Here is a 14,333-nt window from a genome sequence, read left to right as displayed (position 1 = left end):
GACCGAACAGGTCAGGACTATTACAGGTGAACATAAACAGACTCAGCACTATTATTATTATTTTTTTTTTTTTTCTGTAGGAGCCAGAAATAGAGCTCTGTATAGCTGATGAAGGTGTCCGCCACTTGACCCCTCCGGACTGTTTGCAGCAAAATAAGGTATGAGGTCTGCGTGAGGCACAGCTCAGTCTGATGAGTACATGAAGATATAATGAAGAGATGTGAAACCTTTTTGTTAATTAAAACACTAGTAATTAATTGATCGAGGAGCTTCTACTTGGAATGTTGCACTTTGGGACTTTGGGTGCTTGTCTGAGTGACCCTGCAATGCCTTTGGTGGTATATGATGGCTTTTTTTTTTTTCATGTATATGTATTACTGCCAAAATATTGTCTAAAAATATTGGATTTCTTTTTATTTACCATTTTGCTGATTTAATACAGAACCCCATATAAAAAAATCACAATCATAATATTCTTCATACAAATTTAACTTTGCATATGCAAGCCCAACAAAACACTGTATCTGGAGATTTGGTAACATTATTGGTTCACTTGTTTTAGACAGCGACCAAGAGCTGGCCTAGTGGTTAGCGTGTCCGCCTCTCGACTGGGAGATTGCAAGTTCTACTTTGGTCATACCAAAGACCATCATAAAAATGGTACCTACTGCCATCTAGCCAGGCACACTGCAATACGGATGTGAGTAGGGAGTCAAACTCTTGCAGTTACCAGAGGATCAGCCCCCCACTGTAACCCTAGCTACATAATAGGCGAGAGGCCAAGGGCTATAAAAACGGAGATCAGTGCTGCCCAGTGTGCCTCAAAAGACCGGTTGGTATTGGGATGGGAGACTGCCTGATAAGTCCAGGTCTTGGCATGGAAGGGGTTTTGACTTTGTTTTAGGCAGCTTTTTTTTTTTTTTTTTGTAAGGCAGCAGAATTCGAGGCCCTTATCTTTGTAACCCAACAAATCACAAGATGTGTATGGTTTACTGTACACCATTTTAATTTAATCTGCTATGATTCCCTTGTTCTTTTTTCTCTCTCTCAGGATTTGCCCCTAAATAAGCCAAAGTCTCATAAAAGAGGAGACACCGACAACCTCTGGAAGCATCTATGGCGCTCCAGGTTGGTTCTCCTACCAAAACCCAAGTTAGCATGAACAATTTAGCTGAATTTAGTGCTTGCCACAGATGCTGGAGGATTAAATAATCAGCAACCCAGATAGTTTGTTGTTGCTTATCTGCTGCAGGGATTTGTCATTTTCTTTCTGATGCAGGACATTTTTCTTCATTTGATTCAGTGATTTCTGAGTTGAAAGAAACAGCCATCAGCCAGTCGTTATAGCTTAACCCATTCATAAGTTGAAAGCTTTGGCTAGAATGAAAATGTAATGGTCTTTGAAAGTATAGACACTATAGTTGGAAATAAAGGGCTAAGCCCTGCAATGTGTAGGGCATAAGAAAAGATGCCTACCCATATGGAAAGGATGTAGTAAAATCATACATAACTTTTACACATTTTACATGAATTCTAAAAGATTTTACATGGCAGTGAAAACAGATATACATTTTTTGGTAAATATGTGTAACATGAAACATATAAAACTTTGAATTCTAAAAGATTTTACATGGCAGTGAAAACATATACATTTTTTTGGTAAATATGTGTAACATGAAACATATAAAACTTTGCAAACTGCTAAATCTGTATATGACACCAGTCCCTCATAGGATATCCTCACAAATGTCAGATAAAGTTCATCCTTACCAAATAAACATAGGGGAACAAATGAAATGACGCAGTTCTACTTAAACTGATTTCTATGAATTGGCCTATCACTGTGTGTGTGTGTGTGTGTGTGTGTGTGTGTGTGTGTGTGTGTGTGTGTGTGTGTGTAACTAGGAGTAAGTTAAGAGGAGAGAGCTTGCATAGGTGAATATATACCACCAACTTAAAGAAAGCCGCCATACACATTTTTGGTTTTCCAAAAAAAAAAAAAACCAAGTGAGGTGATGTCACTTTATTGAAGTGATGTGAAACTTCATGCACATTTTCCCTTAATGCATGTACTACTGTATCATCTCAATTACAACTCAGTTACACAAATAACAAGTCATTAATTTCATCATTTACAGCAATGAGTTTTTATTAATATGATTTATATCAGTATTTGCCAGACATATTCTTCTGTTTAGGTTTCTGTGTACTGGCCGGATGTCTACTATTAAACAGAAGAATATGTCTGACAAACACTATTAGAAATTATATTTTGCAGTGATTTTTGAGTCATTTTATGGCTGTCCACCACTGACCACAAAGGTAAGTTTCATGTCTTTGTGAACGAAAGTTTAATGCCATTTTAGGTGATTGTTCGAGTGCCCATTGGAATCGATGTAAGGGCTCGGCTCAGCAGCAAATGTTAAAATTTTGTTCAGAACCACTTTATTTCATCCCAGACTACCTAAAAACAGGGCTTTATGTAAAAAATAGTGAACTTACACTTTAAATGTGGAGGGAGGGCATGGTTTATGTTACTTAGTATGGCAGAATTTTGGATATTTTTTATGTTTATGTATGTTTTTTTATGTTTAAAGGGTTTTTCTAAGCATTTATTTTTTATTTTGTTCATTATTACCGTAATCCAACCCAAGTCTGCTCCTTTTCTTTTTTATATATTGTTCTGTTGAATAAACTGGTTATTTCATGGAAAAATTCTGTGTTTTTCTTACATTAACAATATTTGGTTGAAATATAAAAAACATAGATAAACCTTCAACAATTCATTGCAAAAAAGTGTGTTTTACTTACATTGAGGGAAATTGATTTTCATATAAAAAACCTAGACTAACCTATAAAAGTTTTATAAATAATCAGGGTTTTTTTTATATTAATAGAAAGTTGACATATAAAAAAGTTAGAAAGCCAATATATAACACCTTTATGATACATCTACAATTCAAACCAAAACATATTTATTTGTATTAATTTTAATATAAAAGACATATATATTTGAATCTAAAAAAATAGAATTAAGAACTATAAACATTATATGAAGCATACAAAGAAAATATTTTGTCATACACATTTTCTGTTAATGCCATGCACAATTTGTGCTTTAATTATACTAGTTTTACCTAATAATAGTAGGTTAACATATAAAAAACATAGAAAGCCAACATATTATACCTTTATGATGCATTCACAATTCAGACAACAACCTGTATATTTCTATGACTTCTAATATAAAAGACATACATTTGACACTAAAAGACCTATAAACATTATATGAAAAGAAAGTAATTTGCCATACACGTTATCTGTTAATGCAATACAAAATTTTTACTTAATTTACACTTGTTTCAGCAAATAACTATGTATGAGGAAACACCAAAAGGGGCCACTTTCAGGAGTAAATCATACATGGCATACAAGGATTTTCTTTTAAGACAGTGGTAAATTCATATACGTTCTGTCCATATAAAACATGTAAAAGTTGTTTAGGATTTTACTATATCCTTTTCATATCCACTCATGAACTCAAAACTTGATTTCAGTAACATTTTATCCATTTGATGCCTCAAAGGATATTAAAGCATCTTTGCACACTTATTTTGAAGTTGTTTCAGGGTCAGTCTCTGGATATGTTTCCCCTTCAAATGTTTTCCAAATTGCCCAATGGTTACATAAAGATGTGAATGGTTGTGTTCACCATCAAACATCAGTAGTCACTGTCAAACACCAACACCACTCACTATATAACACCAACATTCATTATCGAAAATAAAAGACCAGAATTTTGCTCAGGTACTGTGGTGCAAGACTATTCAGTGCTTTCGAGGTCAAAAGTAGTATTTTATAATCAGTGCAAAATTTGTTTGGGAGTCAGTACTGTGTGGATAAGACAGGGGTGATGTGGTCAATTTCTTCTGGTTCTAGTAAAGACTCTCACTACTGCATTCTGGACTAAATGGAGCTTGTTTATGCTCCTACTGGAACATCCAGGCAGTAAGGTGTTAAAATAATCCAACTTGGAGTTAAAAAAAAACCCAAAACAAAACATGAACTAGTTTTTCTGCATCGTGTAGTGACATTATATTTCTTATCTTAGTAATATTTCTGAATTGAAAGAAGTCTATCCTAGTAATATTACCTATGTGAGTTTCAAATGAAAGACTGGAGTCAATAATCACACCAAGGTCTTTTACTGCTGCACATGAAGAAACAGAAAGGCCATCCAGAGTTACTATGTCTTCAGACAGCTTACTTCTAGCTAGATGTGTTCCAAGTAAAAGTACTTCTGTCTTGTCAGAATTAAGTAGAATGAAATTAATGAACATCCAGTGTCTAATGTCCTTGACACATTCCTCAGTTTTATTAAGCTGCTGTCTCTCATCTGGCTTTGCTGAAACATAAAACTGTGTGTCATCAGCATAACAGTGGAAGCTAATACCTTGTTTATGAATAATTCTATCTCAGAGGTAGAATAATATACAGTGCTCAGCGTAAATGAGTGCACCCCCATTGAAAAGTAACATTTTAAACAATATCTCAATGAACACAAACAATTTCCAAAATGTTGACAAGACAAAGTTTAATATAACATCTGTTTTACTTATAACGTGAAAGTAAGGTTAATAATATAACTTAGATTACACATTTTTTTCAGTTTTACTCAAATTAGGGTGGTGCAAAAATGAATACACCCCACAACAAAAATGACTACATCTAGTACTTTGTACGGCCTCCATGATTTTTAATGACAGCACCAAGTCTTCTAGGCATGGAATGAACAAGTTGGGGACATTTTGCAACATCAATCTTTTTTCATTCTTCAACAACGACCTCTTTTAGTGACTGGATGCTGGATGGAGAGTGATGCTCAACTTGTCTCTTCAGAATTCCCCATAGGTGTTCGATTGGGTTCAGATCAGGAGACATACTTGGCCACTGAATCACTTTCACCCTGTTCTTCTTTAGAAATCCAACAGTGGCCTTAGATGTGTGTTTAGTCATGTTGGAAAAGTGCACGACGACCAAGGGCACGGAGTGATGGTAGCATCTTCTCTTTCAGTATAGAGCAATACATCTGTGAATTCATGATGCCATCAATGAAATGCAGCTCCCCGACACCAGCAGCACTCATGCAGCCCCACATAAGGACACTGCCACCACCATGTTTCACTGTCGGCACCAGGCATTTTTCTTTGTATTCCTCACCTTTGCGACACCATACAGTTTTGAAGCCATCAGTTCCAAAAACATTTATCTTTCATTTATCACTCCAGAGTATAGAGTCCCAGTAGTCTTCATCTTTGTCAGCATGGGCCCTGGCAAACTCTAGGTGGGATGTTTTGTGCCTGGGCTTTAGGAGAGGCTTCTTTCGTGGACGGCATCCATGCACGCCATTCCTCTGCAATGTACGCCATATTGTGTCACGGGAAATAGTCACCCCAGTTTGGCTTTCTACTTCTTTAGATAACTGCAGTGAACTTGCATGCCGATTTTCTTCAACCCTTCTCATCAGAAGACGTTCCTGTCAAGGTGTTAACTTCCGTGGACGACCTGGACGTCTCTGTGAGATGGTTGCAGTTCCATCTTTCTTAAATTTTTGTACCACTTTTGCTGCAGTATTCTGACTGATAAGTAAAGCTTTGCTGATCTTCTTGTAGCCTTCACGTTTGTGGTGGAAAGAAATTATTTTCTTTGGGGAATTCTGAAGAGACAAGTTGAGCATCACTCTCCATCCAGCATCCAGTCACTAAAAGAGGTCATTGTTGAAGAATGGAAAAAGATTGATGTTGTAAAACGTTGCCAACTTGTTCATTCCATACCTAGAAGACTTGGTGCTGTCATTAAAAATCATGGAGGCCATACAAAGTACTAGATGTAGTAGTTTTTGTTGTGGGGTGTCCTCATTTTTGCACCACCCTAATTTGAGTAAAACTGAAAAATGTGTAATCTAAGTTATATTATTAACCTTACTTTCACGTTATAAGTTAAACAGATGTTCTATTAAACTTTGTTTTGTCAACATTTTGGAAATTGTGTGTGTTCATTGAGATATTGTTTAAAATGTTACTTTTCAAAGGGGGTGCACTCATTTACACTGAGCACTGTATGTATGTATGTATGTATGTATGTATGTATGTATGTATGTATGTATGGTATGTATTTATGTGTGTGTGTGTGTATGGAAAAAGCAGTGGACCTAAAACAGAACCTTGTAGAACACCAAACCTTAGCTTAGTATGCATAGAGAAGTCACCAATCACAACAAACTGATAACAGTCAGTCAAATAAGACCTGAACCAGGAGAGGGCCATTCCCTTAACTAGCAACATTTTCTAGTTTATCAAGGAGAATAGTATTATCAGTGGTGTCAAAAGCTGCAGTAAGGTCAAGCAATCCAAGCAAGAAGACATAACTTTGATTAGAGGCCAGTAATAGGGCATTTATCACTTTAACCAGCGCTGTCTCTGTGCTATGATGAGGCCTAAATCCTGATTGATGCATTTCATTTGTGTTATTCCTATGTATGTATGAGCATTACTGCTGTGCCTTATCTAGTATTTTGGAGATAAAGCGGAGGTTTGATATTGGTCAATAACTGGACAGCTGACAGGAGTCGAGGCCATGTTTTTTAATCACTCATTTGATAACTACTAGTTTAAAAGATTTAGGTACATAGCCAGTGCTAAGAGAAGAATTGATGATTTTTAGAAGAGGTTCGATTGCTTCTGTTATCATATGTTTGAAGAAACATATACGGAAGGGATCTAGTACACAGGTTGATGATTTTGATGAGGAAATTAGTGAAATTAATTCAGTCTCTCAAAGTCAAACATTCTAATCACTGATTTGATAGTTACATTGCTATCTAATCTTAACAAATTGTCTCGCTTTAAATTAATATTTTTTTATTTTTTGCCTGATATTTTCAATTTTGCCACTGAAAAAATTCATGAAGTCATCACTACTACATATTGAAGGTGTGCATGTTTCTGTGGTGGTCTTATTCCTAGTTAATTTTGCTAAAGTATTAAAGAAGAGTCTAGGATTATTTGTGTTATCTTCTATTAGAGTGGAGAGGTACATTGATCTAGCAGCACTAAGAGCTTTTCTATAGCTCAGGAGACTCTCCTTCCATACTAATTGGGATACTACCAGTTTTGTTTGATGCCATTTACATTCTAATTTTCAAGTGGTCTGTTAAGGTGCATGTGTGATCGTTATATCAGGGTGCTGGTTGTTTCTCTGTAATTATTTTTCTTTTAAGTGGAGCTATATTATCTAGAGTGCAGTGGATCATTGACTTTAAGCATTCAGTTGCTTGATAAAGTTCTGTGGGGTCTGAAGGTGATCCATTCAAAGTTTATAACTCTGGACAATTACTGATAAATCTATGTGCAGTAGCTGACATGAATGTACAGTGCATTTGAGGCAGTAAAGTGGCAAAATGCATATATTATTAAGACACATTTTAAATGAGATGGGATAATGATCTGAGAGAGACTGTGAAATTGTAACTATATTTTTTATATTAATACAAAAGTTTGTGACCACCATAATGAGTGGGTCTTATGATGCTCTGATTAACTGCAATTGAATCTAGAATGAATATGAACACTGTTCTTAGAGGATCTTCTGGATTATTAAAATGAGTATTAAAGTCTCCAACAATTAATGCTTTGTATAAAGAAACAACCAGGTTTGAGATGAAATGTGCAAATTCACCAAGGAATTCAGAATTATCATTATAAATAACTGCGATGCCTCCTCCTCTGCCAGGTAGAAGAGGCTGGTGTATATAACTGTATCCAGGAGGACTAGCTTCATTTAATGCTACATACTCATTTGGTTTAAGCCATGTTTCTGTTAAACACAGTACATTAAACTCCTGAGCAGTAATAGTCTCATTAACAATATGTCTGTGAAGGTTCTCAATCATCCAGGTCATCATAAACCATAGGTGCTAAAGAAGGCAGCTGGACTTGCTTGAAATTCTTGAAGACATTTCACCTCTAATCCAAAAGGCTTCTTCAGTTCTGTCTGACTAGTGGGGAGTTTCTCTGGACCATCACTGAACAGAGGAGGTGGTCTGAGACACCACTTATCAGCCACCTACAATGCAGTCCTTGGTACACTTCCCAGAAAACTGAATACACATCCACACCAAGACTCAGGCTACATCCACACGACAACGGCAACGAGATTTTTTTTTTTTAAATATCGCGTCCACATGGGCAACGGATCAGTAAAATATCAGGTACATATGGCAATGCAACGCTTGCTGAAAACGATGCAATACACATGCCACACCTCTATGTGCGCTGTAAGACGGTCCCATCGGAGACACCAGAACAATAGAAGAAGTAGACGCATGCGCATAAACCCCTTCTTCTGTAGCATCAGCCACATAAAGTTTTGATTATTAATCAGTAGCGTAAAACGAAAGACGCGGAAAGAGGAACGAATGGGGGTAGATGGAAGCCGGTACGCCAATATTCTGATATCCTCCAGAATTCTTTAATGGTCCGGAATAAATTGAATGCTACATGTTGATGGATTACTTTGTTCTTCTACGCTCTTTTTGAGGAATGTATTGTCGGACTTAAACCAACATCTGAAGAGGTGAGATCGATCCTTTTTTTTTTCCTGTTTTTGCTGGCGGGATTGTTTTTGTTTTTGGAAAGCGCACGGGCGGTGCGCGGTTTGGTACTGCTTACGCAGTGTTTGGACTAAAGACTCTGCCCTAAGGGCTATTCTCTCACTCTTTCTCTCTGTCACTTTGCACCATTACACAATAAATATTCACAGTGAAAATATTTTGTAAGCGCGTTTCATGAACCAAGTTATAGGATTTGTTGACAACTCGCATCGAGTTCGTTACACTTCTACCCGGCGTGAAGCACTGACAGTCATGTGGTTGTGACATCATCATAAACAAATCCGTTCTACTCATCCAGATGACTTCGCAACGGCGCCGTTGCTAGATTTTTCCACTCTGGAACCCGTTCTCAAAAGATTTCGTTTTGGGGCACCCAAAACGCCGGTGCCGGGTGGACGCCAGGCCGAAACGATAAACAATTTTATCAGATTCACCTGAATCCGTTGCCGTGTGGACAGGGCCTCAGCTGACTTCAATGACTCACATGATGGCAGGGAGAGCCAACGACCCGTAGATCACCCTAACAACCCTCTAGGCTGCTAACACCGTTCACACCCAGCCTCCAGTGACCCTAAAGGCCAATTTATGCTGACAACCCAGTCCTCGCAGATAGCGTCGCAGATAGTGTCTGCGTAGCCCCCCCACCTTCGCAGATGCTCTGCGCGCACCTCCCAAAAATTGTGACCACCGCAGAAGCCTCGCAGACAGCGCCGCAGACAAGAGGGCTGTGATTGGTCCACTCTACATTCGCTGTACACGCACTTCCGCTTCCCTACTTTCCCGGTTTGGTTTGTTTTCACGACCGGCATTTATAAAAACACGAGCGAAGATGGAGCAGCATGAAGAGCGGTTGATTGAGGAAGTACGTACATCTATACGACTCCAGTTCTAGTCATTATAAAAAAAAAAAAAAGTTCTAGTCATTATAAGTAACCGGAGGATAAACACTCCACTAACCACACCCACCAACTACTCCTAGCGACTTCGCGCCCCCTTGCGTTGTGCCGGTGAATAACATCGCGCACGCCTATTATCCCGCTCAACAATAAATTACAACTGTCTGCGAAAAGCTATCTGCGAAAGCCTTGTCGCACGAGCATACAGAGGCCTTAACACCTACAGGATGACTGAGAGGGTCAACGATCCATGTGACCTCAACGACTTTCCTTAGGGTTGCTTTTGGTCCACTAGAGGATAAATACCTGGAACTCTCCACTAGTCAGACAGAACTGAAGAAGCCTTTCGGATGAGAGGTGAAATGTCTTCAAGACTTTCAAGCAAGTCCAGCTGCCTTCTTTAGCACCTATGGCTCATTAACAATAAGCACTTTAGAAGTATGAGGTCTAATATTTAACAGTCCTTCCATCAACAAACACCAACATGCACCATCGGACACCTACATCAACATTCACAAACACCATCATTCACCATCAAACACCTCCACCAACATTCTCAAACACCATCATTCACCATCAAACACCTACACCAACATTCACAACCACCAACATTCACCATCAGACACCTACATCAACATTCACAAACACCAATATTCACCATCTACACCAAAAGCCATCAACACCAGCGTTCTCTACCAAACATCCACATTCACCATCTAACACCACCATTCCCCATTACACCAGTGTTCACCATGGACACCAACATTCACCATAGAACATCAACATTTAAAAGTCATTATGCTTCCTGTGAACACACTGTAAACAGGCAATAGGCTATATCAAACATCAAATAAGAATATGTTTGACAAATAGCTGTTTTTGTTTGTTTGTTTGTTTGTTTGTTTGTTTTACCCCAAATCTCTCATATTCATACTGGCCCCTCTTCTCTCAAATTCTGTTTTTCTTCCATTCTTGCGGCCAGTGTAAGCTTGGCAGGCATCAGAGTTGGCATTTCGTCTGTCCATGTGGGAGAATAAAACACTGTTTCTCAGAAGGTCTCTCTCTCTCTTTTCTCTCTGGGCATCACAAAATGGATGACATTTATGACAGTCACTGATAGATTTCAGAATTGTGAATTATGCATGCCAAAGCTGGGTTGTCTGGCATTTTAAAGAAGGAAAACACAATTACTCTGGCTGGCTTTTTTTTATCCAGTCAAAATAGAATGAGTTTACTGTTTATGTGGGTTGCTGCTTTCTTTACCTCCAGCATTCATTTGGCTTTTATTATCTGCATTTCACATTGCCGAAAAATTTCTGCTCTGCTTCCACTCAGTGATATGAACTTCTCTGCATGAGGCCTAATATTATAAGAAGAAAGATTATAGAAGCAGAGTGGATGTATGGATCGTGGAAACGTGGATGTGATGAAGGGTGTTGCCTCTGGATGGAGAATTTTTGTGCTTGTAAATGTTGGTGTTTGATGTGGAATCTTGGTGTTTGATTTTTTTTTTAATGTTGGCATTTGATGGTGTGGTTGAATGCTGGTGTGTAATTAGACATATGGTGTTTAATAGAGAATGTTAATATTGGTAAATATTTAATGGAAAATATTCCAGTGATATGAAATTTGGTGTTTGTTGGTCAGTGTTGCCATTTGACTGTCCTTGTTTGAAGGTGAGTGATGTCGTGTTTAATGCTGAATGTTGTTGTTTAATGGTGAGTGTTTGATAGACAGATGGTTGGTGTTTGAAATGGTGGAGAATTTGACAGTGTGTATTGAATGCTGGAGTGTAAATGGATATGAATATTAGTATCTGATGAAGAATGTTAGTGTTTATTGGTACGTGTTTGATGGAAAATGCCGGTGTGAGATGTGAATGATGGTGTTTGGTCGTTAATTTTGGTGTATGATGGTGAATTTTGGTTCTTGTTGGTGACTCATGGAGAAGGTGTTGGTGCTTGTCTTGGTGAATGTTGATGAAAGTTGATGCTTAATTGAAAATGTTGGTGTTTGATGGTGTGTGTTGGTGTTTGGTGAACATCACTTGAATGCTGATGTTTAATTGCAAATGATGGTGTCTGATGATGAATGTTGGTGTTTGGTGGTGTGTGTTGATGTCTCTTGGAAAACCATACTAGTGTTTATTAGTAGATGGTGGAGTATTTGGTGAATGTTGGTGTTTCATGGTGAATACAAGAGTTTGTTGGTGTGTATTGGTATTTGATGGAAAATATTGGAATATGATCAGGAATGTTGCTGTTTGATGGTGTTTATGGTCCAGTGGTGATGCTGTTAATGGTGACTATTTCATCTAATATTCAATCAATGGTTCTAGAACAAAGTTCTTTGATGGAATCTGGTTTAAGAAATGTAATGTTTATAGTTTGTTTATCCCTCAGGAAGCTGGTTTCAGCAGTCAAGCAGGGTGGTAGCTACTTTCAACTCCTCCAGGAGCAAGAGGAGCAGAAGAATGAAAAGAGGAGGAAAAAAGAAGAGAGGAGACGCACTGATCATCATCATCCATTCTCTGACTCTGGGATAGAGAATGAGGAAGAGAGGTAATGTTACTGTTAACCCTTAAAATACCAGATTTTTCTTTTTATGCGACTTTATGATCCTATAAAACACTTTATAAATGAAGAGTATGAGTATAGGGTTATGGGATTGGGCTCCATTTCCATTGGGATTGCTTGTGTGGATCTTCACTGAGATGACGATGATGATTGCATCTACAGTAGGAATAAAAAAAAAAGTTTGTACACCCCTACTCATTCATAGGTAGGCCAGGCCGGATGAGCTTATGCGATCGTACATCGTCCGTCGTCGTCGCCCGTTCACAATTTACAAAAATCAATACTCCTCCTACAGGATTGACTGGATTTTGATCAAACTCACAAATAATGTTCCCCAGGTGGGTGTGCATAAAAGTTGTCAGGATGGTGATGCCACCTGTCATATTTACGATTTTATGGGCGTCTGAAATTTTTGGGTGACTCGTCACATTAAATGCTACTTTTTGTAAACTGCAAGGGACGTTTTCACTGAAACTCATCCAGAGGGCTCTAAAGACATATTCCAACAAGAGTTGTTCACCAGGTGGCGCCACCTACCATGGATGAGGCTACAGAGGGGTCACGTGCAATTTCATGAAAATTGCTACTCCTCTTAGAGGAGTGATCAGATTTTGATCAAACTCATATGGAATGTTCCCCAGGTTGGTTTGTATAAAAGTTCTCAAGACGGTGGCCCCATCTGTCATATTTAACATTTTATGGGCGTTTGAAAATTTTGGGTGAGTCGTCACACCAAACACTACTGTTTGTAAACTGCTAGGATGTTTTCACTGAAATTCACCCAGAAGACTCTAAAGACATATTCTAACAAGAATTGTTCACCAGGTGGCACCACCTACCATGGATGAGGCTACAGAGGGGTCAAGTGCAATTTCATGAAAATTGCTACTCCTCTTAGCGGAGTGATCAGATTTTGATCAAACTCATATGGAATGTTCCCCAGGTTGGTTTGTAATAAAAGTTCTCAAGACGGTGGTGCCATCTGTCATATTTAACCTTTTATGGGCGTTTGAAAATTTTGGGTGACTCGTCACACCAAACACTACTGTTCGTAAACTGCTAGGATGTTTTCACTGAAATTCACCCAGAAGACTCTAAAGGCATATTCTAATAAGAATTGTTCACCAGGTGGCGCCACCTACCATGGATGTGGCTACACAAGCATCATATGCAATTTCACAAAAATCACTACTCCTCCCACAGGACTGTGAGGAGTACTTCGCTCAACTAAGTAAAGAGAAACGACAGCCATCATTACTTTAAGACGTTAAATGACTTTTAATTATTAAAATAATAAAGAAAAAACATCAGATTAGAAGGTGTGTTCAAACTTTTGACAGGTACTGTGTGTACATGAATGCTGTTTTTTATTCAGAAGATCTGTTAATGAAGGAGTCTCTTCATCAGCATGGAGGCAGAGCAACAGGAGGCGTGGCCAACGACTCCGCCCCTTTACTCCAGTCCATCAATCACTGACTTCAGATCAGCCACAGCAGATATCAGAGTGAGACTATATTTTCTCTCTCTCCTAACCTCTTTTCCTCTGTTCATTGCTTAATTTCTTTCTCTCTAATTTCTTTCTTTTAACTCTTCATTTTCTGTCTTGCTGTTTCTTTTTCTCACGTCTCTCTCTCCCCATCTTTCCTTTCCTACTCATCTCTTCATCTGCATCTCTTTCTTTTACGTGTCTCTCTCTCTGTCTCTGTCTGTCTAGTTGTAAGTTTCTCACTTCTTTCTCTCATGCCTTTCTCTCCATCTTTCTCTCTTTGCATCTTCCTTTCTCTCCATCTGTCTCCATCACTGTGTTTTTCCCTTCACTTCATTCTCCCATGCGTCTCTCCATCTTTTCTTCCTATGTCTCTCTCGAGCCCATGTCTTGCTGTTTTGGCTTTAATTTCTTTCTCTCATGTCTCTCTCTCTGTCTTTCTATTTCCATCTCTCTTTTTCTCTCCATCTCTTCCTCTCTCACTGTCTTTTTCTTTACCTCTCTCTCGTCTTTCTCACCATCATTCTCTTCCTGTCTCTCTTTCTTACTCCATCTCCTCCTGTCTCAGTGTGTCTTTTTTCTCCATCTTTCTCTGTCTTACTGTGTTTTTCTTTTCTTCCAGAAAATCTCTTCCTCTCTCTCTCTCTCTCTCTCTCTCTCTCTCTCTCTCTCTCTCTCTCTCTCCTTGTACCACACTTTCTACA

At 38.4% G+C, this 14,333-nt stretch overlaps 1 protein-coding gene across 6 annotated transcripts in view; it reads left to right on the top strand.

Annotated features, from left to right (window-relative positions):
• The window catches only part of LOC132872577 (coiled-coil domain-containing protein 60-like), a 49,140-nt gene that overhangs the window by 8,156 nt on the left and 26,651 nt on the right, over nt 1-14,333 (top strand). For 4 of the 6 annotated variants that reach the window (XM_060907485.1, XM_060907484.1, XM_060907480.1 and 1 more), the window contains exons 2-5: nt 81-158; nt 1,052-1,128; nt 11,970-12,128; nt 13,519-13,647. In XM_060907485.1, the coding sequence (XP_060763468.1) occupies nt 81-158; nt 1,052-1,128; nt 11,970-12,128; nt 13,519-13,647 (443 nt within the window). The remainder of the gene's footprint in view (nt 1-80; nt 159-1,051; nt 1,129-11,969; nt 12,129-13,518; nt 13,648-14,333) is intronic. The other 2 variants (XM_060907481.1, XM_060907483.1) reach the window with 1 other exon arrangement.

The sequence above is a fragment of the Neoarius graeffei genome, chromosome 24 (assembly GCF_027579695.1).
Source record: "Neoarius graeffei isolate fNeoGra1 chromosome 24, fNeoGra1.pri, whole genome shotgun sequence".
Lineage (NCBI taxonomy): Eukaryota > Metazoa > Chordata > Actinopteri > Siluriformes > Ariidae > Neoarius > Neoarius graeffei.
This window is presented reverse-complemented; position numbering and strand designations above follow the sequence as displayed.